Consider the following 26,919-nt stretch of genomic DNA (forward strand, 5'->3'; position numbering starts at 1 on the left):
AAAATAAAAAAATCTACAATTCAAGCTCAAACTCGTTTGAGGGACTAGCTCAAGCTCGAGCTCGAGCTCGAGTTAAGTGTTTAGCTTATCGAGTCGAGCTTGAACAAAGAATAAAAAAAAATCTCAAGTTTGAGTATTTTGAGTCGAGTCAAGTTGAACTCGGCAAGCCAAAAACCGACTCGGCTCTATTACAGCCCTATCTATTAGGTTAACCTGGATATAAATATAGGACAAAATAAGAAGAGAACTAGGAAGTGGTGGCAGAGGCTTACTTATAGAGTAAAGACCGATCGAGGTAAGCTTGGAGCAGCTGAAAAGCAGGCTTGGGTTTGTGGCGGAGATGTCGTTGAGCTGAACGGCTGAGCACAAGAGAGTGATGAGCGAGAGAAAGTGAGACGGAGGGAGAGCTCGGCGTGAGAGAGAACGAAAACATACCGAGAGACAAAGAGGAGGCGTGTGATGGCTAGGGGTGGCTTGGAGTGGCTTGTGATGAACTTAATGCAGGTGGTAATGGCGTGGAGAAGCTGATGGCTTGTGGAGGAGTCGTGCCAAACGGAAGGGTTGTGCTCTGTTTTCGGGGGCCAAAACAGAGATGATTCTAGCTTACAAAGGAGGCCTCTGGAGGCGCTGGGCGATTCGTGAGGTGGAGTAGTGGCACACAGCTAGGTGGGCTTCCGTTTATGCAGCGACATGAGGCTTGGGGGATGGTGGTGCAGGAGCCGTGTGGAGGAGCTGAGTGGTCTCGTGGGATGAGGAGATGTCGTATGTTAGGCTATGGCTGTGGCAATGTGCTGGGCTCGATTGTGGCAGTGGCAGTGCTGCAGTAGCCGTGCGGAGGAGCTGATATGAATCCGCGGGAAATGAATCTCTTGAACCCAAAATCAATTTGAAAATTCACCCAAACCAAAATCAAATCAATGGATGGAGAATCTAAGACCAGTTGAGAACTCGTTTCAAGAACTTAGATTATATTAAAATTTAGATCTGTTGAAAAACCCGTCTCAAAAATCCAGATTAGAAGGTGGAACGCTACAAAATTTTGATTTACCTTTGATAAGTTCAAAAGTTCATTTAAGAATAAAAGGAGATAAACTCAACTCACAATAAATAAATTTATCAAATTTCATAAACTAATTAAAATGAGGCTAGAAAGAGTATTTAAACCAAAACTTAATTAAAATCCTAACCAAAATAAAGACCTTTCTTCCAAAACTACTCATGAATTAATAGTATCACAGCTACAATACCACGGCTATAGTAACTTAGCTACAGTACTTCTTTAAACTCTAGTTCTTAAAAAGTAACTTTCTAAATAAGTCATTGGTCAAAATATAAGGCTTTCCCAAAAATCCTAGTTTAAAAAAAATAAAATATATGTAGGCCAAGCATCCTCAAGCCTAATTATTCTAGACTAATTCCTATAACTAATAAAATAAGTCCCTTTAATGAAATAAACAAGTCCAAGGTCTTCAATCACATAATCATAATAATATGCTCTAATTTATATTGCACTCTTTCATAGCTTGTATCACGTGGATGATCATTGGATTTCCTTCTCTCAAGCTCATCTTGAATATTCGACTCTTGCTAGACTCATTCCAAGTGAATTGTACCAATCATTACATTGCTTCATTGATCTTCTTAATTCTTGATATTGTAATTGGCCCATCTGAAACTTGCAAAGTATCTTTAAGTTGAACTGAGTTGAGTTTAGATGATAAAATATTGTTAGAATATTATTTTTTAATATTATTATTTTAGGATTTGAAAAAGTTGAATTATTTATTATATTTTACGTTAAAATTTAAAAATTTGTAATAATAGGTTGAGATGAGTTTAGGAATTAAATCAAGTGTAAAGATTATGCCCACCTTGATTTCCACAAGGAGCTGAGTGGCAGTGGTGCAGGAGCCGTGCGGAGGAGCTGAGTGGTCTCGTGGGATGAGCAGGAGATGCCGTATGCTGGGCTCGATCGTGGCAGTGGCAACGCCGTATGTTCTATGTACGAAGCAAGTCAGTGCTTTAGATTAATGTACAAAGTATTCAAGTCAATGAGTTAGATTAAAGCAGAAATTAAACGGAATGATGTTTACCAAAAGAGGAAAAAATAATGATTTACCAGAAGAGGAAAAACAATGAGTGGGAAGGAATTAAACAGTGAATTGAATTAAACATAATGATTAAGAGGAAAACAAACTCGGGAAGCTCGTCCGCACAAGGGAGAGCAGAAGGTAGGAAAATAAAAAGAAATTTTATTTGAAATATTTAAATGGGACTGCATGTGCAAGTCTTTTATTAAATATAAAAAAATATAATTATAATAAGGATATTAGTATAATTTTAAAAAAATTTAAAAATAAAATTAACTAGACTTATAATATAATTCCAATTTAAAGACTATACGTAATATTGCTCGAAAATAAAAAAAAAATTAAAAAATTAAACATAATGATTCATTAAAAGAGAAAAAAACAACTGGGAAGCAAATTAAACAGGGCAGAAATTAAACATAAGAGAACTCCCAATGGATATTCTATAATGCATTTTTCTTCAAAATATAAAGAAATGTTCTTAAAGTTGTCTTTCATTGGATCTTCTATTTTTAAAAAAATTTACATTTTATTACAGGGAAGCCTCTACATCTGGAGGAAGCTGTTCATGCTTGTAAACTTTTTTAATTAATTACCCACGTATCTAGAGAAACCTGATGGAAATCACAAGTGTTGGAATATGCTTGCCTGTTGATAATTTCACAAATCGTCAGATTGCTCTAAGCAAGTACTGTTGGAATGGTGATATTTTTAATAATGTGGATATCAATTATTTATGGTGATATTTTAATAAAATTGAGTCTTACATATCACTTATTCAATAAAATGACAATTATCGATAATAGATATTCTCATAATATACTTTGAAGATATTTTCATTATATAATCTATTTTTTGAATTAATTTATATTTTGGTTTAACTTATAAATTTAGATTAATATAAAATAATACATAATTATATGATATTGTATATAGGGAGATATTATAAATATCAAAAGATATGAGTATATTATTGGTAGTTAGATAAAATATTTGAAATGAATAAAAAAGATTAAAAAGTATAATATTTAAATGATACGAAGAAAAAATAGATAAGCTGACGTATGGTATATTGTAAAAGTTAACATGTAAAATAGAAAAAGTAGATTTTGGTAATGTATTTTAAAGGATAGGATGAAGAAACTATTGAGAGTGCTCTAATGATTAACTAAAAGAGGAAAAACAACTAGGGAAGCTCGTCCGCACATGGGAGAGTAGTAGGTAGATAACCGCAGTTAATTTATTCAATGTGTTTCCAAAGTATTATTGGTGGCGTTTAAATAAATGCTGCCAATTTATATGATGTGCCAGTAATAGTCATGTAGCGGTATTTAAATAAACGTCGTTAATTTATTTAATATATCGCCAACATAATATTGGTGGCATTTAAATAAAGGCCGCCAATTTATATGATGCGCCGCCAATGTAATAGCAATGGCATTTATTGTAACGCCACTATATTAATTAGTGGTGACGTTTATCTAAACACCATTAAGTTATTCAATGTGTCGCCAACATACTATTGATGACATTTAAATACATGCCGCTAATTTATATGATGTGTCGGCAATATAGTAGAAGCGACGTTTGTGGTAACGCCACTATTTTATGCAATGGAATGACAACAAACTAATAGCGGCGTTTCGATAACATCGTTAATTTAAAAAAGCAGGTAGTATTTAACGAGGTGCCGCTAAATTGTATACAAACGCCACTAATAAAATTTTCAAGTATCAGCATATAAAAAAATACCGATATATGAAAATAGCGACCACCCATTATCAACAGCTAGTTATGCCAGCAACGGCGACGTTTTGTTGGACAGGTGCCGACGCTTACCGAGCGCCGAGAATCCTTGGTTTTTTTATAGTGATTATTCAAAAATATTACTGTATATAAAGCCAAAGAAATGGTAAGAAAATTTAGACAAGCTTCTATCACTTTTGCTACATTAATGCTGCATTTATGCTCGGATCAATTTTTGACTTTCCAACTTACAAATTCCAATAGAATATTCATTAAGGGGGGCAGAAGAAAATTTTGGCCTTCAACAAACGTGGTTAATTAATTAAGCTTTATTATTCATCATCTCTATATATTATATTTATATTAATTTTATTCTTTCTAAAATAATTAAATTTTTCTATTCATTATCTATATACCACATATTTGATAAGAGAAAAAAAATTAAAAAATTATGTGTTGTGTGATGTGTGGATGATGGATTTTTTTTAATTGAATAATACTATATACAGTCATAAAATATATAAGTATTGTGTACTCATTTAGAAAAAGAGTCAGATTTACTATTAAAAATTTAATTTTTTCATATGTATTTCATATTTATTTACTTTTTTATAAAATGAGTCCGTGCACTATAGATATGATTTCTTCTTTTTTTTCTAAAACAAAGAATTTTAACCTAAAATTAATCAGGTTTTGGATTTTTCAAATTTTCTACAAATTATAATTTTAATATTATTTCCCTTTTAGATTTTGTTGGTTAAATAATTATTTGGAAATTCAGAGTAATGTGTGATTGTTTTCCTTTGATCTTGTTTAATTGTTTCTAAGATATTTTAATAATAAAAAATTATATTCATCATCTCTACACACCACACATCACACTTATTTTCCTTGATATATATATATAGTATATGAATGATGATTAGAAAAATTCAATGAGGAATTCATCATGAGATGGAAAAAATCTTGGCTTGGTCCGTCCAAGTATTTGAAAAGTTGTGGATAAGATCAAGTACACATGACAGTGTTTGTCCTAGTCTTTGAGAGCATTAATATTGAATTGATCATCTTATTCTTTAAATTTTAACTAATACATACTGTTTTCACTTTTAACTAATCATTCAAAATTTAAAGTCTACATTAGATTAGTTATCACACTTTCTATAATAATAATTTTTTTATAATTAATTTTTATTTTTTAATTACTTGTTTATTATATTTTCATAATTTTTAATAACTTCCAAAAATTATATTTATTTTTATTACAATCTCAAACATGGACTGCGCAAAAGGAAAAAAAAAAAAAAAAAAAAATAGCCAATTTCCTCTAGTCTATTGGTACTACCACATTCAATGGATTGTTAGGTACATGTATAGGATTGAAAAGCTTTGAATTAGACGACGCTGCTCTTGATCATGAATGTATGCTATCTTTGCAGGCCTATACACAGCCACACACACAGACTAGGTTTACAGGTCAAACAGATCATTTAATTCCCAGTTGGATCTTATTTTTGCGATGAAGAGTATATAGTATATACCGCACAATCAAACAGCTAGCGCGCTCGATCATCATCCACGACGCCTGAAAAACACATCAGAACATCTCAACTTATTCCGAACGGAAAACTCTTCTCGAATTAAAACAGTGTATTGATGCTTTCAGGGCTGTTTTGATGTGTTATCATATACGATAAAATGCCTTACCGACAGTTACTTTTTATTTTTTTAAGGGACTGTTTCTATTACACGGATGTAATGATTGTTTATAAACTTTTTGCTTTTTGCTTTTTGCACGGTTGCTTTCTCAAGACATTTCCCTTCAATATGCCTTGTTTACTTCTCCAGGGGTTGTGTTCACAGACCCAGAAGGTAATCGTGAGTACCATAACCTTTTTGATGCATTGTTGGATGCTCAGTACTCTGCTCTTGAGAAAGCTGGTGCACCTAATCTGCAAATCGTTGTATCAGAGAGCGGTTGGCCATCAGAAGGGGGTGATGCAGCAAGCGTAGAAAATGCAGGCACTTTCTACAAGAATTTGATTAATCATGTGAAGAATGGGACTCCAAAGAGACCTGGACAAGCAATAGAAACTTGTTTGTTTGCCATGTTTGATGAAAACCAGAAGAATCCTCCAGGAATTGAGAGACATTTTGGTCTCTTCTCCCCGAGCCAACAACCCAAGTACCAAATCAGTTTCGGTAAATCAGAACAGTTTTGGCGATGCCAATATATATTGCTCTAAATAACAGTGCCTTGATGCTATGTATTCAATAATCTAAATGTTCCGTTTCACAATTACTCTTTTAATGAATAAATAAGTTATCTACTACATGCCCACGAGTTCATATCTTTGTGCAGTATCTTGACAAAAATAAAAATAAAAAACAGACAGATCAAAAAGATACTATGAAGTTATGAACTACTAATTTTGTGTAGAATCATTATTTGTCTTAAAAGTTTAAACGGATTGGAAGAGGTAGATTTAACTGTAACGCTCCAGTTCCACACGGGTCTGAGAGTTACTTCCTAATATACTTAAACTCATATTTCAACAATATAAAAAAAAGACTCCAAATTCCCAATATCATATAGAAAATTCGATTCAATATAATTTCCTCAATATAGCCAATTTTCTAAAATGTCAAGTCATCATAATACAATAAAATTTCTTAATAAAAATCGATAATACTCATAAAAAATTTTCTATGCTTAAACCACTATACTTAAATCATCTCACCCAATGCCTTATAATCTTGATCCTCAGCTGAACCATCAAAATATCTTAAAAATATTGTGGAGTTAAAGGGTGAGTTTTCAGCAACTCAGTAAGCAGAGAGCATATACTAGCATGTGAACATGAACATTTATAAAGTTCGGTATGCAGAACAAATAATTTACTTTCAGAATGCAGAAACAACATATTTAATTTAGAAATCCATAAACAAAACTTGGTACAAAACATCAGAGTAAAATTTTCAAAAAAAACAACTTATTCTCAAAAAGAAAATCCTTTGGCATTTCCAAACTGAAACATTATATTCATATTATCTCATAGCATCACATCGGAACAAATACCATGTTTAACCCCTGTGGTAGGGTTATAAACCACGATTATACCCGTGGCTGGGCCATATACCATGTTTCACCCCCGTAGTAGGGTTATAAACCACCATTATACCCGTGGATCCGTATACCATGTTTCACCCCCGTGGTAGAGTTATAAACCACCATTATACCCGTGGCTGGGCCTTATCAGAAAACAGAACATATATCATCGGAATCAGATCACAATCATATACAGAATCAGAACTTCATGCCAAGGTTTCAGATGACACACCATATCAAAACAAAACACTGAATAGCTTTAGATCACTTCACATGTTCGAAATAAACAGAATCAAAATATTTTCATTTATTCATAACAGAAAAATACTTTCTCTTATATTGAATTTATGCATATGCAGAATAAACATTTGAGGTTGTTTTCAGATTATTTCTTTTCAAAAACAAACATGCTTATTTTCAAATTCAACCTCATTTCATTTATTTTATGCAAAACTAGTATATAAACCCCGCCTACCTAGATTTCTTAACTTTTCAGAAATTTTCCTCAACAATGCCGAACAAATATAAATCATTACCTATAAAAAAATAATCATGTAAATTTCATAAATTTCTACATCCTTCGTAATTAAATCAAAAAAAATATTTAAATAATCTACTTTAATTCCTCAAACCCTAACATCTTCGAAACCTTAAGATCTCATTACTCTAAAAATTCTAATTTTCCCATCAACTCTCCAAATTATGATTGTGATTATACTGTAAAATATCTCCAACAGTCACACATCTAAACTCTCTAAGTTTAATCGCAACAATAACATCATAATTAAGAAACTCTTTGTTACCAATTAGGACCTATATGTAATTTACTATCTAGGGCTTAAAAATCTAACAACAGGAAAAAAAAAAAAAAAAGGGAGAGACTAGAGGTCTTACGAGCAAAGTGTGCATGCGGCGTGAGTCGTGGGTTCGACCGTGGACCTCCGGCTTGGGTGAGCGGCGATGGATGTTTTGGCTGGCAGAGCACGAAAATGATAGAGAGGGAGAGAGAGAGAGAGAGTAAGCTGAGAGAACACAGTGAAAAAAAAATGAGGAGAGACGGAGAGACTACGGCGTGCGGAAGGGGAGAGATAGCTCACTTTGGGATAGCGAGGAGGCGTGCGACCGGTCGGGAGCTAAGTGCGGTGACTTTCGACGTGTAACGTGACTAAAAAATTGAGGGGCATGGGAAGAGTGAGAGGCCGACGGAGGGGAGCTCAGTGGAGAACTTTGGCAAGAACCTGCTTTGTTTTTGGCTGCATATAACAGAGGAGTATGGGGCTTGGTGGTGCACAGCAGCAAATAGGAGGAGCTGTGCAGTGGCTACAGTTTCGCGTGGCTAGGCAGCAGCTAAGCAGGAGTGTTACGGTGCAAACGTTGAACGTGGTTGAGTCGTTGCTGTGGGAGGTTTGTGCATCAACTGAAGGTTGTGACCGTGGGGGAAAGATGTGGGTTGTTGGATTCGACGATGGTGGTGATGGGTGCGACGGCGGTTTGCTTGGCTTAGAACAGAGGGTTGCGACTAGAGGTGTTTCAGGGCAGAGCTCGGAGGCCTCAACCATATGAGGTGGTGTCTTGCATGATCACAGCAGATTCATCCATGGACCGACCGTGCGTGGGCTGGGAGATGCGAGGCAATTTAGGGACTTGGTGGTTATGAAAGATGAAACAAAGTATCAGAGGGTGGGAAAACCGGGTTGTGTGCGTGAGTTTGGTGCTGCCTGGACGTGGAGACGTGAGGGAGATAACGTGCAGCAACCCTAACTTAACAAACTGATGAACTGCTATACGTGAGTATATAAACATCTATTACACAATTGTTGTCGTAAATGTAATGGGATAGGAACGTTCATCCCGTGGAGAAAACGGACGCGAAGAGCAACCCTAGTTGAGGAAAGTTCTACGTGTATGAGATGATGCCTAAATAGGTGGTTGAACCCTAGAATATATATATATATATATATATATATATATATAAGAAGACGCATGCATGACGCGATCTCACCGGCTTGGGCTTTAGGGCTGGATAATAAATAAAATAAAATGAATTAAAAATCCCACTTATTTCATAAAATATTAACTGAATTAAATCTAAATATCAAACCTAATAAAAAATCTATAATCCATCAATAAAAAAAAAAAAAAAAATTGTACACAAGTTTTGTGTTGGGCCCGGGTGTTACATTAATTATTTGTATTCTATTCTTATACGTTGCACGAACAGAAGTCCTATAGGCTTGTCTGGTGGCCAATATCCTACCACCAAGTTGAGTCATGGTCTCCCTAAATCACTCTCCATTCACGTGAAATAGATAGTATTATTTAGCGTAAAACATAGAATATTTTAGTCAATTTACTTATCAATATGATGTGAAATGACTAATATGGTGGGATCCTATTCCTTCTGAACACAGCTTTAGGATTATCCAAACCTTATTATAAATCCCTTTCATAAAAGTAATACATTGTATAATTTTTTAATTTGATATATAAATGAATATTCATCTTATTTACAAATCAAGTGGCTGATGGTGGTTATATGAATGATAGGTACGTGTTATATACCCACGTCTAGGATCTTAATTAATCTTTTTTATATCATATGTATATGAAATAGTGATACCAAAGATCGATCCATTAATCCACCTTGTTTGTTGGGTTAATTGATCTTGTGGCTAAAACATTTCTCTTTTAAGATTTTAGCAGCCAAAGAGACACATGCAGGGATAGCATCATAGATTGATATTACCTCCAATAACATCCATTAATTTTTGCAACCAAGTTTATGAAAATCACTGGATGATCATCAGCATCGATCTATTAATTTGAAACTAATTAAGATGCATGCTTGCTGCCTTTGTTTACTTATAATATATCTTCCTAGACTTGTCGGCCAACAATGCTTCATGTTCCTCTCTTATGCTGTTGTATTTCTTGATCAAGCTCTTCAGCACTTCCATTTGCTCCTCTGGAACTTTTTTCTTTCCTAATTCCAGACGATGCTTAGTTGCTTCAATTTGTCTTTTTAGCTCTTGAATCTTAAAGTTTTTCTGCTCAAGCTCTTTCCTTAGGGCCTCCAACTCCGATGCCTTTCCTGCTAATATATTCATAAATTTCTACGCGTTGGAAGTTAAAAATGTCACGGGCAAAAAGTTTTCAGTAGTCCCCATCTTTTTATTTGGAGAGACTTAATTCATATAATTCGACAAACAAAAAAAACATAAAAATGTTGTTTATTATATTCTTTTAATGATCTGTACATTATTGAAGTTTATTAGCAAACGATTTTATAAGTATTAAAGGTGGGTGGTGGCTCACTCGCACATAGAGGTGTAGTCGGTCCAGTCCAATTTGGTTCAAGGGAGTCACGGATCGAAAATTTAGGTCCCTCATTTTTACTGGACCAAACAGTTAGCTGTCAATCTAGTCGGTCCAATTCGATCTATGAACATTTTTTTCATTGTATATATATATGGTTAATGTAATGAAGTGATCTAATTAATATTTTATATATGGTTAATGAATTTTAAATAATTTATTATACTTATGGTCAATGGTGATCTATTGAATAAAAAGTATATAATTAACTTATATAACTATTATATAAAATGATATATTATATATATAATATTTAAAAATATATATATACATTTGGTCGGTCTCGACCCGGATGGACCAAACCATGCAGTCTAGTCCAATCCTCTTACAACCCTACTCACACCCGCTCTGCTTGCCCCATCCACATGTCCCACTGGAGGATAGGCAAGCAACCCGCCTAACCTAAGTATACCCATGATCTGCTCCTTAGCAGGGCATCAGCATGTTTGTCTAGGTAGATATGTGTGCCTTTGTCTCTTTTCTTCTCGTAAAACAAGTAGGATTAAAAATTAAAATAGAATGGGAAGAAAGATGAAAAGAGTACCTGAAGAACTACTTGAACCATCACCTTGCATGAGTTTTAGTTTCTGACGACAAGATTAAAGAAAAAAGCTCAATCAGAAGCACAGTGGATGATATCCTTGGAGAGGTTTATATAACTTAATGTGAGCTGATAACTCAATCAGAACTACGTGTGTTTGGCATGTCAACCTGCCTAGGGACCTCCGTTAAGACAATTCATGATACCATTAAAATATAGCAATTAACATTAAAGAGAGGAAAAAAAGACAGACAAGAGAAGGCATAGGATTGAGAAAAGAAAACAGAGATAAACGCATTTCTGAAATCAATTGAAGTTTTAGAAAATCCAATTACCAACACTACTAAGATAATTTGCTTACCTTACCTTGTTACTCTCCCATCCAGGCACAGCACCCTCTTCCATCTCTCTCTCTCTCTCTCTCTCTCTCTCTCTCTCTCTCTATGTGTGTGTGTGTGTGTGGTGGCACCTGCAATGTGAGCTGTGAAGTATGGTCATGAGTCATGACCATAAAAGTTGAAGGAGTTATACACGAAATGAGCTGAAAGATAGCCCGGTGGCAATACTACAAAACGTACCTTGTAGCTAAGCAAGCCAAGACAAAAGCCATGATGATGATGATGATGCAGGGTATCTTTCCCTGGAGGAAAAGGGATCTCCTCTGTAAATTTTGGTTCATGGATTTACTAACAATTGATGGGGGAATCTCGTTCTCTTTCACTCACTCGACCTCCCTTCTTCTATCTCCATTATCCAGTCGGGCAATCAGAATATATCTGCTGCATGCACCATGTTTTTCGACAGACATGCTTGCATAAGTATGATTCAACCTTGGGTCATTACTACTTTGTTTCATTTGGGGAAAAAGCAAGGCCATTTCTGGGACTTTGGAACCACCAATTTGTGAACTTAAAAGGGCTATAGAGAATAGATTTTTCATATAAAAAACAAAACAGAATAAAAAATGATTGGCAAAGACCCAAAGCAATGGATTACTTTCAGGCAAAGAACCTTGGCAAAAAACAGGAGCAACTCTTCATGAGGATCCTTGAAGCGGACCATACCATGAATTATCAAAGACCCACTTTTGCCTTCGTCTTGTAAATGCAGTTTAGACTGGCCCACTTCCTGGAATTGGGAAATCAGCTGAAAATGGGTTAAGATGCCATTTTTCCCATTTCTGCAATCATGATTTTGAGTGAAAAATATTAACAGCTTTCTCCTTTCCTCCCAAAGCCTATTGTTTTGAAGCCCCTTCAAAGCCTCCCCTTTCCTCTTGATAATACATAGAGTTTTGGCCTTTGGGAGCTTCATTTGGGCTTGAAGACCACCTCTCTCTGCTTTGAACTGAATTCGGGTTACAATTTTTGAGCTGCAACCCAATCCAACCTAAGCTTGAACAACCCCAGCCCAAAATCGTGAAAGTCCGAATTGGACTCGGGTTAGGTCCGACATAACTTTATACGTCTAGGAACGGGACATATTTTGGGTTTCTTCTTCTTCTTCTTTTTTTTTTTTTTTTTTTCATCTAGGAAAGACAAATAAATAAATAGTTTGAACCAAATAAATAAATAAATATTAGTTTTTAAAATTAAAAAAAAAATTAAATAACCTTCTTTGGCATCCATAAATCTAAAAAACCACTCCAAATTGACAATCAATTAAAAGAATTGCAAAATTAATCTCAAAAATTATTTTTAAAAAAAGAAGGAAAATCTACTCTGTAAGATTTTATTGTTTAAACTAGGTTGCTTAAATAATTTATTTTAAGATATTTATGATAGCATAGAAATGAGCCCCTCTGCCTATATGACAATTTGATTTGGATGATAAATTTTAAAATTTTAATCTTACCATTTAAGTTGTAAACGTACACACCAGCATGAAAATAGAATAACTCTCTCGAAATACCACTCACCAAGTCACAATGGACTAGAAAACAAATGGAATGATCAAAATACCCCAAATCTTTATTATGTTAGTGATATCAGGAGCATTCTAATATATAGTTCATATACTGCTAACAGTGTCACCATTAAGGTTGTAGAATGTAATTTACCCAAAACAAAACTCATATCCACATCAGATTGTCCATGCATTGCTAATCCAGTTAGCATCCAAACCAGAACAACTACCAATGCACCAAACCCCATAGGCCAGCCAATCCCAATTGACGCAGACTCCACAGCACACATGGGGCCGGTCAACGTTTGTAGTAGAAGCCAAAGATTTGGACATCAATTTATATACAGTTATCTACCATTCAACTCTGGTCTTCCTCCTTCAAACATGTTGCCCAATGTCACTCCAAACCCAAACATTAGTTTAAGCTTGTAATAGAAAACAATTGAAACCTGATCAAACAATCCTGATATTGAGGACAGCATGAAGAAGAAATTTCGTAGCTCGTACAATGGCAACACTTTATTTCAAGTTATGCTATATACCACACTCGTATTTTATCATATTAGTACAATGAGGTAAAAATAAGATGAGAATATAGTATATATCATTTTTTTTTTTACAATAATTTGATCCAGGTTCTAGGGTATCTCACCTCCAATGGTAAGATACCCTAGTTGTGTCTAAATGTCACAAGTGGAGGGTCAATTTTAGACAGTTTCTGTTCAAGCCAGCAGCAATTGGGCTCCATATAGGAGCAAAAGTTAAAATATGTCAGAACACAAGGGATGTAGCCTCCACAAAACAAAAATACAAGAACAAACATTTCAATAAGCTGAAAGTGAAAGATACCCTTAAACCCATTATAGTGTCAGAACCCATGTGCCAAAGAGCGACCCTTCCCCAACATGTGGGCCTAAAACAAGATGAGACAAAGAGTTCCTATAGTAAAGCATGGATTGAATAAGAGTTTGAGACCCAAAAATAAATTATAAATTGAACCTACAAATTCAAGTAACAATAACAAAAAACTGGATTTCTTAACTTCGTACGCAAGAGTTAAAAACACATTTTTTAACCCTTATTTGATGCGATCTAGTATGATGATCTGCTGCCCCCAAACAGAGAAAGAGGAAGAGAAGGGGGGGGGGGGAGCAAGAGAATTCATTTTCCTCTAAACTGTCTGTGGTGGCTAACAAAACAACCTGTACATACACGTTCAATTGTCTTGGCACAAACTTGAATTCTACTGAAGTATCTAACAAGAAAAAAGATGGTAAAAAGGAAAAATGTGTACTCAACATGCAAGTGCTCAAGAAAATAGCTCGGGCAAATAGCTTTGGATATCCTTATATTATAAAAAAGAACAATTCTGTCTGCTCCAACTTGTGTGGTCCAGAAACACAGAGGAACGGTACGTTAGTAGAAAAGAGAAACACCCTATTCGACTCAGAGTCATCTGTCCTTATGGAATATGTATTTGCTGTTAGTATGTATTGCCAATGATGATTATGACCTCGTTGATATCTTCTCTATGGATCTACTCTTTGATGTAGGTATAATCTTCTATACATTTAGAGGATTCCCTTCCTTTTATATGCTTCTCTACTTTTTCTGCCAAGATAAAACATTCATAGCCCAATCACTGCCAATTGACTAGAAATCTGCAATGTGAAATTTAATTTTTATTATTATTCAAAGAAACAAAAGAATACCTCTTACCCTAGTGAATTCAATCCCTGCTTCCATGATCATGCTCATTACAAAACCTACATCACAAAAAGCTTCATGCCAATAGAAAACTATAAGGAATAAAAATATATATTAACTTGAATCAACTACTCCCACGCTCTAATGGGTAGAGCAAGAGAGAAGTTTTTGTGAGAAGCACCTTGACATGTAGAAACTATTGTGAAGCTTTGCCACTAGCAGAATTGCCAGCTGATAAGTTGTTATCAGAAGAAGATTGAGTAGTTGGGAATGCAGATCTCTCATTAACCTCCAATACAGCAGCAGAGAAGTCAGAGATTTCATCCCTTGCTGATTTGTTAGGAGAAGGCAAAAGGCTATCAGGAAGGACCTGCTCTACACTGCTCTCATGGCCGCGGTAAAGGGGAAATAAGCAAGAGCAAGTAACATCAGAGTTTGGGAAGAATTTGAAATCACAGAGAGAGAGAGAGAGAGAGAGAGAGAGAGAGTAGGGTAGAGTATAAAAGCCATGTTTGCTATCATGGCTGTCCTTTCTCTTTTTATGGCTAGAAAGCTCCATACCTTTTATGGAGATCAAACTCCTCAGCATGGAAGCTCTCAATGCTGTTGGCACTACCATTGTCGGGAATACAAGCTAGATTCGCTTCCTGCTGTAGCAGATTCTCAGCAGCTGCAGCAAGATTGTCCCCTTGACCTGAACCAACAAAACACACATTAATCAATACCACACTTCTAAATCTTCCAGAGATATAAACCAAATCTGACAGTTACCATCATATGGCTGACCTTCTGCAATTTCTTGATTGATGTTCTTAGATGGGAGGATAACACTTCGATTGATGTTAGCATGAAGCTGAGGATTTAAGAGAACGGGAGAACCAACAGACAGACTACGCTGGTGATGGTTTATACGTTCATCCAAGTCCGGAAGCTGCAAATTTATCAGTCTTCTTCCCTGGAGTTCAATGGCTTGCTTCACTTCAGCCTGCTCCTCTAACTTTCTCCTTAATAACATTTCTTGTGTGTTACAAAACATTCGTGCTCCTGTAAGGGGATTTGAGATTTGGTGAGATAATTGTCATGCCAAAATTGACACATGATAAAAACTTCAGAATGCATAACAAACAGAAAACAATCCACTTAAGTCTTTTAATTCCATTCGAATATTCTCGCCAAAATGAAAGAAGAGGGCAATTGAAAAGGACATATGGGCTTACCAAGGGGGTCATAGGATTCTCTAGAGTCAAGCCCGGAAGGGCTCAAACAAGGTGAAAATTCTCCCCTCTCTAGTTGCTGTTGTTGCTGATGTTGTTGCCTTCTGCAATCCATCAACCCTAAAACGTCAAAACAGGGAGTGGAAAAGACAAATTTAGATGGTACAAGAGTAAAGATTCCCATACTTGTCTGGAATTTTTCCTTTCTCCTTGTAGGGCTTGACAAGCACACGTGAATCACATATAAAATGAGGATTCCCTTTGGCCAAAATGAGCTTTACGGTTTCTGGGTAGACAAATGTAACAAATCCAAACATTCGCTTCTGCTGGTACGGAATCCTCACATCTTGGACTGGTCCAAATTTGCTTCAGAGAGAAAAAGAGGAAATATTGTAATTAAATTCCTCCATTCTACTTCTATAGAATGTAAATAGATGCAAGCATGCATAGATTGAGATAATCACAGTCATACATATAACTTAATAACTTGATACGCAAAACATGTTTTGTCAGCCACACTCAAAATCATGCTTTATGCTACTCAAGAATGAGTCTCCTTCATGACGATGCTGAAAAGTATTCTTCAGTGTTTTCATTCTTATCATTCTTCAGGAGCAGCATAAATATAGAGGACACCAACCAGAAAGGGCAGTCCAACTTGTACAGTCATCTAAAGAAGTACTTCCACTCAATCACAAGCCCACCATTAAGAGGCAAACATGTCAACAACCCAGCATCACAACCATGACTCCCTCTCCTTCAAAAGATGTATTTCCCCATCTTCACTGACCATCTATTGTCTGAAAACAAGTTTAACTGAGTTTCAATTTCACATAACAATATACAGCTGAGATTTTCAGTAGATTCTTTTGATAGGTAAATTTGCAGTAGATTCTTCAAGGAATTTCACATGATTGACAGAGTCAACTAAAACCAGGTGACCAATCTCCGGCAAAAAATTATGATATCCAATGCAACTTTCTAGAAACTATCCACTGCTCCATCTAATTATTTCTTTCTGTCAATGCCATTCGAGCTAATCCAAAGGAGCATCACAGATCTTAAACATACAAATTTAAGGGAACATTTCACATATAAGATATGCAAAATCCTAGATAACAGTCATAATATTAGATTAAATGTATCGGGTCTTGAATCATTCTGGGCAAAATACTATAGGCCTCCCTCCTTCCTGCCCTCCACATTCATTTTCTCTCTCTATACCAATTGAATGGATCTTAAAAAATCGGAAGTCTAAGGATGTTGCACAATGGTTACCCAAGACACAGACATTTTTCCAGGACCTTGTGGAACACATAAGAAGGGGTAGAGAGTAATACGAAGACCAACAATTACTGTGCAGACATCTAAGGCTGAAAAAATGAGCTCTACACACAAATCAGACATGTATATACTGTCGATTATTCAAATAAAATATGACCAATAGCAAGAACACCATGAGATTGCAATGTTCAAACTAAATTTTGCGTGGGATTCAAAAGTTGAATATCTGTTACCGAGAGCTATGAAATCATACCTAAAAATTATAAGAAAAAACCAAAATGATGCTGCAAAGCAGGTCATCTAATCTAAAGAGGCGCAAGTCACATCGTCATAATTCCATCATGAAAGTGAATTTATCAGATGAGACGAAAACTTCAATACTTACGAGATAAGTTTTTACCACATCTAAGGAGAGAAAGTTGTAAGCTAAGTTCCAGCAAAGAGCATGGGCATTACCTCTCCTGTAGCGAAAAGGTGGACCTCATGCCCGGGATGCCAACATGTGGATATGGATTATGACAAGGTAGCATAAACTAGGAAATAGTGTGTCAAGCATATACTGCGGCCAAGATGTTCAAGATAGTTCAAAGGCCCGGATATCAATGAGAATACCTTACATCCCACCAAAGAATGCATAGACCTCTCAGAGATGAAGCAATTTAGTTCTTATGACGATAGTGTAATTGAAAAGTGAAAGGTCGGCCCGTTACCTGAAGTACTCGGAAACATCTTCGTCCTTAAAAGAGCTATCAGCGGGAAAGGTCAAGTAGATCTGCCTCGAAGCCGCATTCACCTTTTCTAAAGATGCCATTGCCAAGAAGTCATTCCTCTCTGGCCGGCAGCGGCCAAACTTGTAAAAATCTTCCCCCATCATGAATGTTGCCGCCGCTCTACAATGCATCACCAACGCAGCCCCAAGAATACATCAAGAACCAACCCAAAGCCAAAACAAACTAAAGGTCAATAACCCGTTTAGTCAAACACAGACAAAGTTGAAAACCAAAATGGGTAATCTGTAATGTGTCATTCAAAACAAGAATGAACTCGAAATCAATAATATTCACGTTACAAACACGGAGAGAAGGTTCAAAGAAAAATGGGTCATCTCCAGTGTACCTCTGGGGTTCATTCTGCTGCTGCAAGAGAAAATTCATGTACTTGTTGTACGCTGACTGTGGAGATGACACTCCAGCCAAAAACTGCTGTGCAGCCAACCTTTGCTGCTGCGCAGCCTTCAATCTCATCATCTCCTCGTGCAGTTCCAACTCCTCAAACTTACTCGGGGAACCCACACTGTGACCAGGAGGCCCATCCACCGAATCAGCAAACCCGCCGTGCACAAACTTGCAATTGCTGCCATTCTTGCAAAACCCTCTAGCAAAATAAAGGCAGGGCTTGTACCCAGTTCCCAAACCGGGTTCTTCTGACTCGAAACACACTTCGCTCGCAGAATAGCTCCTTCTGTGGAGATGAGCTTCCCCATTGTTGCCAGACTGTACCCAATTGTGAACTCCATGACCCAATTCGAGTCTTCGATCGAGCAAATCTTCGGTCTTGGATGAAGACGATGAGTCGTTGAGAAAGGAGAGGCAGTCGCTGAGTTGTTGCTCGTCCATGAGGTCAGTGTTAGTGCCACTACCACTCTCAAACCCATTCTTATTATACGAGAATGAACGTAAAGGAAGCGAACCGGCGCGGATATTATCGTAGGAGAGCAAAGGACTTGACTTTGGGCTAATGGGGTTGCTTGGGAGCCCAGAAAGTAGCCAAGAGTTTGAGGAAGGAGAAGATGGGTTCTTAAGAAAGTCAAATCCGTTCGGGAGTCTGGGAGAGGAGTGCGAAAATGGGTTGGCGTTGGCTGGTCTGGCGATGGGGTTGAGAGGCGAAGGAGAGGAAGGTGTAGAGGGTGTGGAAGAGAGGTTTGAGGGAAGACCCAGGTGGGTTTTGGCTTTGAGAATGAGAGCCTGGAGATAGGACTCAGACCCAAGGGCCAAGCGTATCAAGTCGTTCTCCCCAAGGTCCTGTATGAGAAGGTACCCCAAGATTTTAGAAGCGTTCTCTGGCTCCAACACTTTTATCTTCGAGAGCACTACGTTAGTGGCTTCAAGAGGATCCATGGCTTCCGGAGTATTCACTTCCAAGCAAGAAATAATGAGAAAAAATGGTGAGGGTCGAGGTGTCTCCCTCTTTTCTTCACTTTCGTTGGGAAATAGTGGGGTTTTGAAAGACAGTATTTACCACCAACACCACAAACACAGACTCTCTCTCGCTCTCTTATCACTCACAGAAGTTCTACTATTCCTCGGTTTCTCTCTCCGTAATCTCTCTTTTCTATCTGAAGAATGTGAGAGTGGTAGATTTCAGATCTACTTCAGGGGGGTAAGTGTCAACCAGCGCGCACGCACACAGAGCCCCATAGTAGTATTCATGTGTTTGTTTGTATAATTGTATGTGCTACATTGATATTCACACTGTGCCAAATACCAAAAAAAAAAACATGGAACCCTAGTTTCGACGTGGGCCCCCCACCATTAATTTATTATTTTTATTTTTGTCATTTATTATTTATTATTTTTATATTGGATTTTTTTCACTAGGCACTAGACGGTAAAAAATTTGATTATAGTTTTCAATTTGTAGCATTATTTTTTTAAAAATTTGCAGAATTTCTTATTATTCATATCATTTTTACGAACTATATTTTTTTTAATTTTTATTATTTTTTTCTTTTATCAAATATTTAATATATGAATAATGAATAGAAAAATTGAATTAATTTAAAAAGAATAAATACAAAAAAAAATTTAAAAATATTAAAAATTAAAAAAAATATATAGTGTGTGGATATTAGGAGATTGTGTAGCATTGCTCATTACTTTTTTGTTTCTTCTCTCTTTCTAATTTAATAGAAAATGTTCAATTTTAAGTTTTATAGTCTTCAATTAAATGATTGACCAATAAAATTATTTAAAATGTATTTTACTAATCGGTATGATTGCGGATAATAAAATGTATGAAAAATTTTAAATATAAGCTTCAAATATGATGATAAAATTACATGTTTTTAAGTGGTGTGCAAGAGTGTGGAATTTCTATATAGCACAACTCAAAATGTATATATGCCAATTTTTTTTCAAAATTAATAATATATGCCAATTTAAGAAAATTTTTATCAATGAGAATATAAAAACATGAAAAGAATATGATTTTATCCTTGTTTATATTCAAAACTCATCTCAACTCATCTCATCTCATCTCATTATTATAATTTTTTTAAATTTTCATATAAAATATAATAAACAATTTAATTTTTTTAAATTTCAAAACAACTTTTCTAAATTTTTATACAAAATATAATAAATAATTTAATTTTTATTTTATTATTTACAAATCATCTCAACCCATCTCTAAATCTAAATCTCTCCTAACCTGAAAACACAAGATGAAAAAAAACGAAAGATACCATTCAAGTAAAAATCATTGAGGCATTATTTTTTGTCTGTTTGTGGGATAGGTATAAGCAAGATAAATAGTTAACACGGAAAAGCTAGTTGTTGAAAAGGACACAAGCACCGTAACAACAAACGGCCAAAAGGGCAAAAAGATTGCAAGGACTTTGTATCTTCAAGTATAATTAAAATAGGTCTCATTTTTATTATCATTAGTATTATGCTTGTGTTAACTTCATATAATAGAAGAATTAATCTTGTATGCATTTGATAACTTAAATATATATATATATATGTACACATATAATGAAAACAATAAAAAAAAACCCTTGATGCTTATTGTTAGAAAGTATAAGAGAAAAAGTAAATTAAAAATGGAATCAATCGGACACGGCACAAGATTAAGGTTAGGTTTGGATGGTGAGTTGAAATAAGATGAGTTAAGATGAAAATTAAAAATTGAATAAAATATTGTTAAAATATTATTTTTTAATATTATTATTGTTTTAATATTTGAAAAAATTAAACTGTTTATTATATTTTATATAAAAATTTATGAAAATTATAATGATGAGATGAGATGGATTGAGAGTGTTTCTCAATTTAAATTGAGCCTAAGTGATTCAGCAACGTGTCTACATTCACAAACCTGAAAAAAAAAAAAATCTTATTTTAAATACACAATATAGCGGCTGCACGACCCATGCCTGCGCTCCATGACCTAAACCTCATTGAAAATCTACAAAAAATTTGCAACGAGTTATTGTCAGATTGCATCATCAAACTGAATTGGACATAAACAGAATCAGGATCTACACAATAAAAAATAAATTAATTAATTAATTAAAAAAAAAAAAAAAACCCCAACACTTGTGTCATTTTCTAAACGTCTCCTCAAATTCCATCGGAAGGTCAAACAATTTGTTCGACACTTTGAAGTGATTCTTGGATGTTTTTGTTATTGAAATGTATACAATTTTAGGTCAATGCTCATAGAAAAATATGGCTTAACCCGACTTAACAACAGTAATGAACATTATAAGAGAATTAATTTATTTTTAGAGAAAGTTAAGATTAATGAATATATATATATATTATGTATGAGTGAATTTAATGGTAAAAATAATATAGGAAATATTTTATAATTCAAATAAAAATGTAAAAAATCCAAATCCGTTAATAAGCCCACTTGTGAAATTTTTTTATCATGTATTATGTCACTTAAGAATTCAAATTAGAGACATTTTGTCAAATTTAAGGTTTTTTTGTTGCCGTTCCATCTCCCAATTACAATATAATTATTTCACATTTGTTTTTCAAAAAAAATCTTATCAAGTCGATGTGTATAATACATTTAATAAAGTGCTTATATGACATAATTTGATCTGAAAAATAAATATTAAAATTTGAATCTTATAAATCAAATATTATCATTTAAATAATGTAAATATTGTGATCTACATACCGATTTGAGAATACCATAAGTTTTTTTTTTTTTTTACACGATTGTTTAAACAAATAATAGGTTTGAAAACTTTTTGTTTTAGTTTAGTGGGTCGAGTTTACGATGAATACATCAATTTATAATACAACATTTTATATTCTATTTGAAATATGTTGTCATGTGCACCAAAATTAAGGTTGTTTATGATAAAATATATGTTAAGTTTTTAATTAGTTCTGTGGACTGTAATACAATATCAGCTTGACAAAACAAAACTCATTGAGAAAATAAAACTTTGCCATGTTTTTGTATATAGAATCTAATGTTTGAGAGTACAATTATTCTCAGATATTTTTATATTATATTATTATTATTTTATTATTATTTACAAATCATCTGAAATACTTATCTGAGATGCATTCAACTACATTACAATTTGTATGGTTGTTGATTATAAAGCTGATTGATGCATTCCGAATCCGATTGACAAGGGCTCCTTGCAAAATGAGGGGAGTAGCTATGACTCACGAGTCTAGTTGTATTTTAGTTGCCGTAAAACACTTCGATTATTAAGTTAGTATTAGGGTAAGAAAAATTATATTTATTATTTTTATATTATATATCAATATGTGATTTGTCATTTTTATCATTTTATTTAAACATATATATTGACACATATACATTTTTATATATAGAAAACAAAGAAAAGTGATAAGTATTCGTAGGTGATTCGTATCATGACACAGATACAAATAATAACATGAATGGTGATCTCTAACTTATTGTGAATTTAGTACTTACTTATCTCAAAAATTTAAATTGATAAAAATAATTAAATTTAATTATTTATATTATATTATTTATATTCTCTCTCACGTGTAGGTCAAGACTATTATTCAATAAGTATATCCAACATGTAGAATATTTAATATTTATCCATGTGAAATTAGTAGAATATTTGACAGAGTGTAGAATCTGAATTCAAATCCAAGATTTATATTCTGATATCATGTGAAATTAACACTTATCTTAAAAATTTAAAGTAATAAAAAAATGTAAATTTAATTATTTATATTATATTGTTAATGCTGAAAAACGAAGGCTTATATATACTCCAAAATAAAGAGATTAAGAATCATATCTATTTCCACTATATAATTGAGATAAATATGATATCTTGGCACAACATTTGATAAATGAAGAATGAAAGTCACTTTCCGGATAAATGTAGATGCAGTTGGAACTTTAAATTTGATAACAAAACCTCAGAGAGACACCATAGCTTAAAAAAGGAAGAGGCTTTACCATTTGATCATGGTTACTTGAAGGGAAATTAAGAAACCAGTTTTTTTTTTTTTTTTCCTAAAGGAGGGTTTACAAATATGTTATTGTGGTATGAGTGTATTAATCCCCTAATTTTTGGGATTACCATTTTTGAAAATTGCTTTCAAATTCAAACAAATAACAATAAATATTGTTGGACATGTTTTTTTTATTCTTATTCTTATACCAAAAAGGGAGATGTTTTCGACTAAAATTGCAAAAAATATAAACTATTCTCTCCATTTTTAAACCCAATGAACTCATGTGGGAACCTTTTGTCTTTAGTTAAAAATATAATAAAAAAAAATTCCTATGCATTATATAAAAATAATAATACTAAAGATTATCTTAAAATGTGTAAATCACACGTATTCCATTTAAAAATAAACGAGATATAGTATTAGAAAAAGAAAAAAATCTACTCATCATCTATTTTATCATCATCCGGCCATGATGTGATATTAAATAATAGGTTCATAAGTGAAATATAATAAATAGTTTTGAATTATTTAATATTATATCATAAAAAAATAATAATGAGTAATTACTCTTAAGTTTGTAAGAGCACTCTCATTGAAATGGCTAAATTAAAGTACATTTTTTATGAATGTAAGATGAATTTAACTTTTAGTTATTCCATTTTTATAAATCTCCACATTGGAATAGCCATTTTTTTATTATATGACAATAAAATAATATAAGATGAATTTAATTTTGACTATTCACATCAAATTTCCAAATTGAATTATCCATTTATTCATTATATAGTAATGAGTAATTAATAATTTTGAAAATTTTTTAATTTTTTTAATTATAAATTTATTTTATTTTATCATATTTTACTATTTATAATATTATATATTAATTTGTAATTGTATTCTAATTATATTTTTTCAATTGTCATTTAAAATATAGAGATAAATAATTAATATTAAAAGGAGAGAGAAATAAATAATATAAAAAAGATTTGATGAATGAATAGTGTGTTCCAAATTTAGAAATTAGTTTGGATATTACTGTAGCTATTGGAATATAGCTAATTCAATGTGAGCAATTTATTGACCTAATAGCTAAATTCTCATTGGATTTAACTTTTAGTTAATCCAATGAGAATGCTCTAAATATATATTTTTTTAAATATGTGTTGTAAATATATATATATTTTAAAGAAAAGAAAAAACAAAAGATAGTGTAATAGTGTCAGAATCACTCGATAGGCATTGAAAGTTTGGGAGAGAGAGAGAGAAAATAAAGTTATAAACAAGTTTTCAACTTGAAATAGTGCACGTTGGTTCTTCTCACTGTACTCTGACTTGTACCATGTGATGTAAATCTGGCTTAGATTTTGGGGAGTACAAATATTGATGTAATATGTGTCACACGTGTTCAAAACACACCACCTTTGGATGGTTGTCTATCAAACTTCAAGGGTGTGGATTTGATGAGTGCATACACTCTAAGGGGAGGGCATCGCCATCACTTTCAAACTTAGGTCCAAATATTATAGATAGATAATGATATGAGATATCCTTTGCCAATCCCATTTTAGAATTAAATTAATTAATAAATAAATTTTCTTTCAATAATCAAACCTGTAATTAAAAGCAGCTTTGACTTCCTTATTTTCCTAAAAATTGCATCTTTGTTAATTTTGTTATGGTGTTGGGCTTGTAGATGAGAAAATCCATTTTAATTTAAAAAAAATTATTTCATTAATCACTATTTATCATCTCAGACTTTACATTTTATGAAAAATACTTTCATATCCTATAAAAAAAATATAAGTGTGAATTATAAAAATAAATAGTGATTGATGTATAGCATTTATCTTAATTTTTATCTAAGTGGAATTAATACCATGTCCTCTCTTTTTTCATCAAGAACAAGAAGTAGAAACTAAACCTCATTAATTTTTTTTAAAAAATTTTTTCAGTTTTGTGGGTGGCTGCCACGTGTCACCACATATGACAAATTGCGGGAACTTTTTATCCCATATTTAAATTAAATAGTCTCAACTTATCGTATATTCGAGTCAAATGATTTATTTTATCGAAAGTATTTCGACTATCAATTTTATAGAAATTTATCATCAATTGAAATTGATAGTTCAAAATACTTGGATAAAATGCAATGCAACTCCAACATGGAGCCATATAGTCTCTATCACCGAGTCGTTGTTGCTTAGTAGGTTTGTAAATCTTATTCAAATGAGAATTATTTGCTTTGGGCCACTAACACATACTAAAAATACATTAATCAATCATAACAATCAATTTGATTGTAATTTTTGTTTTTATTTGTATATATTTTTTTCTTATATCAATATAAACAAATACCATGTAGATTTACAATTTTAATTATTTTTCGAACGAGAAAGATTCCAATTTTATTAACTTTGCCCTTTTTTTTTTTTTTTTTACATGTGACAAATATTAAATATGAAAAAAAATATTATTTTCTACTACTTAAAATTTAGAGATAATTAGTAATTTGATAATTGTAAAATGCTCCATTTCTTTATATGCCATTTCCATTTCTTTGTAAAATCCTCCCTTTAGAACCCTTTCTATTATAATGATCATTTTGTCCTAATAATAATTTGCTTGTCATGATTATTGAAAAAGGGGCTCTACGATAAAGTGAAGAAATCATAGCTTAATTAAGAATCCAAGCCATTATTGTGAAACAACTGTATTTTTGCCCCGCCCTTAACTTTAGGAGAAGAGACTTTGGATCTCATTGTATCAATGCTTTGGTGTGCTACAATCATCACGGTAGCTTTGTACTAGTTGTAACATTGACTTCACTTAATTATTCGAATTTCAAAGTTTTAAGGAAAAAAAAAAAAAAAAACTATAAAATAAGTTTTACCTATTATAGATTGATTTTTTGGAAGAAAAGTAATTTATATAGATCTAACATGAGTAATGCTACTATGCCGCATTAGTTATACCGATGACTTTGTCTCATTAACGTGACACCATCATGTTGTGTCACGTGATTTATTAAAAAAAATTAAAAACACAAATATACAAAAGGTAAAAGGAACTTAGGATTTCAGTTTTATTTTTTTTATATTTTTTAACGTCATTTTATTTTAAATATATATATATATATATTTATATTTTTTAATAAATTATGTGGCATATCAATGGAACAAAATGTGTGGTATTACTTATGCATAGTAGCATATCACATCTAACATATGTAGGCTTCCTGCAGATCTTTTTGAAGAAAAAAAAAAAGGAGAAGAGTCATATGAAAAACATAATTTTTTCTTATAGTAATTCTCATGTTTCTTCAGACAGTCGGTAGTGAGCATTATTCAGTGTTGACTATGAGGAAGAGAGAACATGTCAATGATAGCTTAAAAGGGTTCTTAATCCCCATAGGCCGGTTTGGACATCATACTCGACATAATATAACGTAGATAGCTTAGTAAAAGGACAAATAAAAAATGGAGCAAAAAGTTGAGGGGTTGGGTTGCAATTGCATTGAGGTGGCCAGCTATTTATATATATATATATATATATATATATAGAAATACTTTAATCACAAAGTGATTACATAAAAATAATTCTATAAATTAATGTAGTTTGTCAGATTGTAAAATTATTTTTATTGTAAAATAGATTTGACGAATCACATGAAGCCACGTCAATTTGTGAGATTATTTTTTTATATTTTTTTTGGGGCTGTAGCACTATTTATATATATATATATATTACATAA

The 26,919-nt window shown here is 33.2% G+C and overlaps 3 protein-coding genes across 8 annotated transcripts; 1 reads left to right on the plus strand and 2 right to left on the minus strand.

The window, feature by feature from the left end:
• Positions 1-1,952: 1,952 nt before the first annotated feature.
• On the plus strand, positions 1,953-6,082 carry LOC109005316 (glucan endo-1,3-beta-glucosidase-like). Its single transcript, XM_035690093.1, has 2 exons — positions 1,953-2,013; positions 5,649-6,082. Exons 1-2 carry the CDS (start codon positions 1,953-1,955, stop codon positions 6,080-6,082), a joined length of 495 nt encoding a protein of 164 aa, XP_035545986.1.
• Positions 6,083-9,687: 3,605 nt separating this feature from the next.
• LOC109005317 lies at positions 9,688-11,432 on the minus strand. Of its 2 annotated transcripts, none has more exons than XM_018984182.2 (3): positions 11,228-11,432; positions 10,865-10,907; positions 9,688-10,036 (listed from the first exon to the last, which is right to left on the minus strand). In XM_018984182.2, exons 1-3 carry the CDS (start codon positions 11,264-11,266, stop codon positions 9,804-9,806), a joined length of 315 nt encoding a protein of 104 aa, XP_018839727.1. In that variant the 5' UTR covers positions 11,267-11,432; the 3' UTR covers positions 9,688-9,803. The 2 variants fall into 2 exon arrangements, with proteins under 2 accessions (XP_018839727.1, XP_018839726.1); XM_018984181.2 differs by having other exon boundaries at positions 9,688-10,039.
• Positions 11,433-14,088: 2,656 nt separating this feature from the next.
• Positions 14,089-19,368, minus strand: LOC109005331 (zinc finger CCCH domain-containing protein 55-like). 5 transcript variants are annotated; one of them, XM_018984209.2, is made up of 9 exons: positions 18,088-19,368; positions 17,682-17,861; positions 15,874-16,053; positions 15,691-15,791; positions 15,245-15,517; positions 15,035-15,167; positions 14,655-14,853; positions 14,486-14,532; positions 14,089-14,377 (listed from the first exon to the last, which is right to left on the minus strand). In XM_018984209.2, exons 1-7 carry the CDS (start codon positions 19,086-19,088, stop codon positions 14,670-14,672), a joined length of 2,052 nt encoding a protein of 683 aa, XP_018839754.2. In that variant the 5' UTR covers positions 19,089-19,368; the 3' UTR covers positions 14,089-14,377; positions 14,486-14,532; positions 14,655-14,669. The 5 variants fall into 5 exon arrangements, with proteins under 5 accessions (XP_018839754.2, XP_018839753.2, XP_018839752.2 ...); XM_018984208.2 differs by having other exon boundaries at positions 14,479-14,532; XM_018984207.2 differs by having other exon boundaries at positions 14,486-14,547.
• Positions 19,369-26,919: the final 7,551 nt, after the last annotated feature.

This window comes from Juglans regia, chromosome 5 (assembly GCF_001411555.2).
Source record: "Juglans regia cultivar Chandler chromosome 5, Walnut 2.0, whole genome shotgun sequence".
Taxonomy (NCBI): domain Eukaryota; kingdom Viridiplantae; phylum Streptophyta; class Magnoliopsida; order Fagales; family Juglandaceae; genus Juglans; species Juglans regia.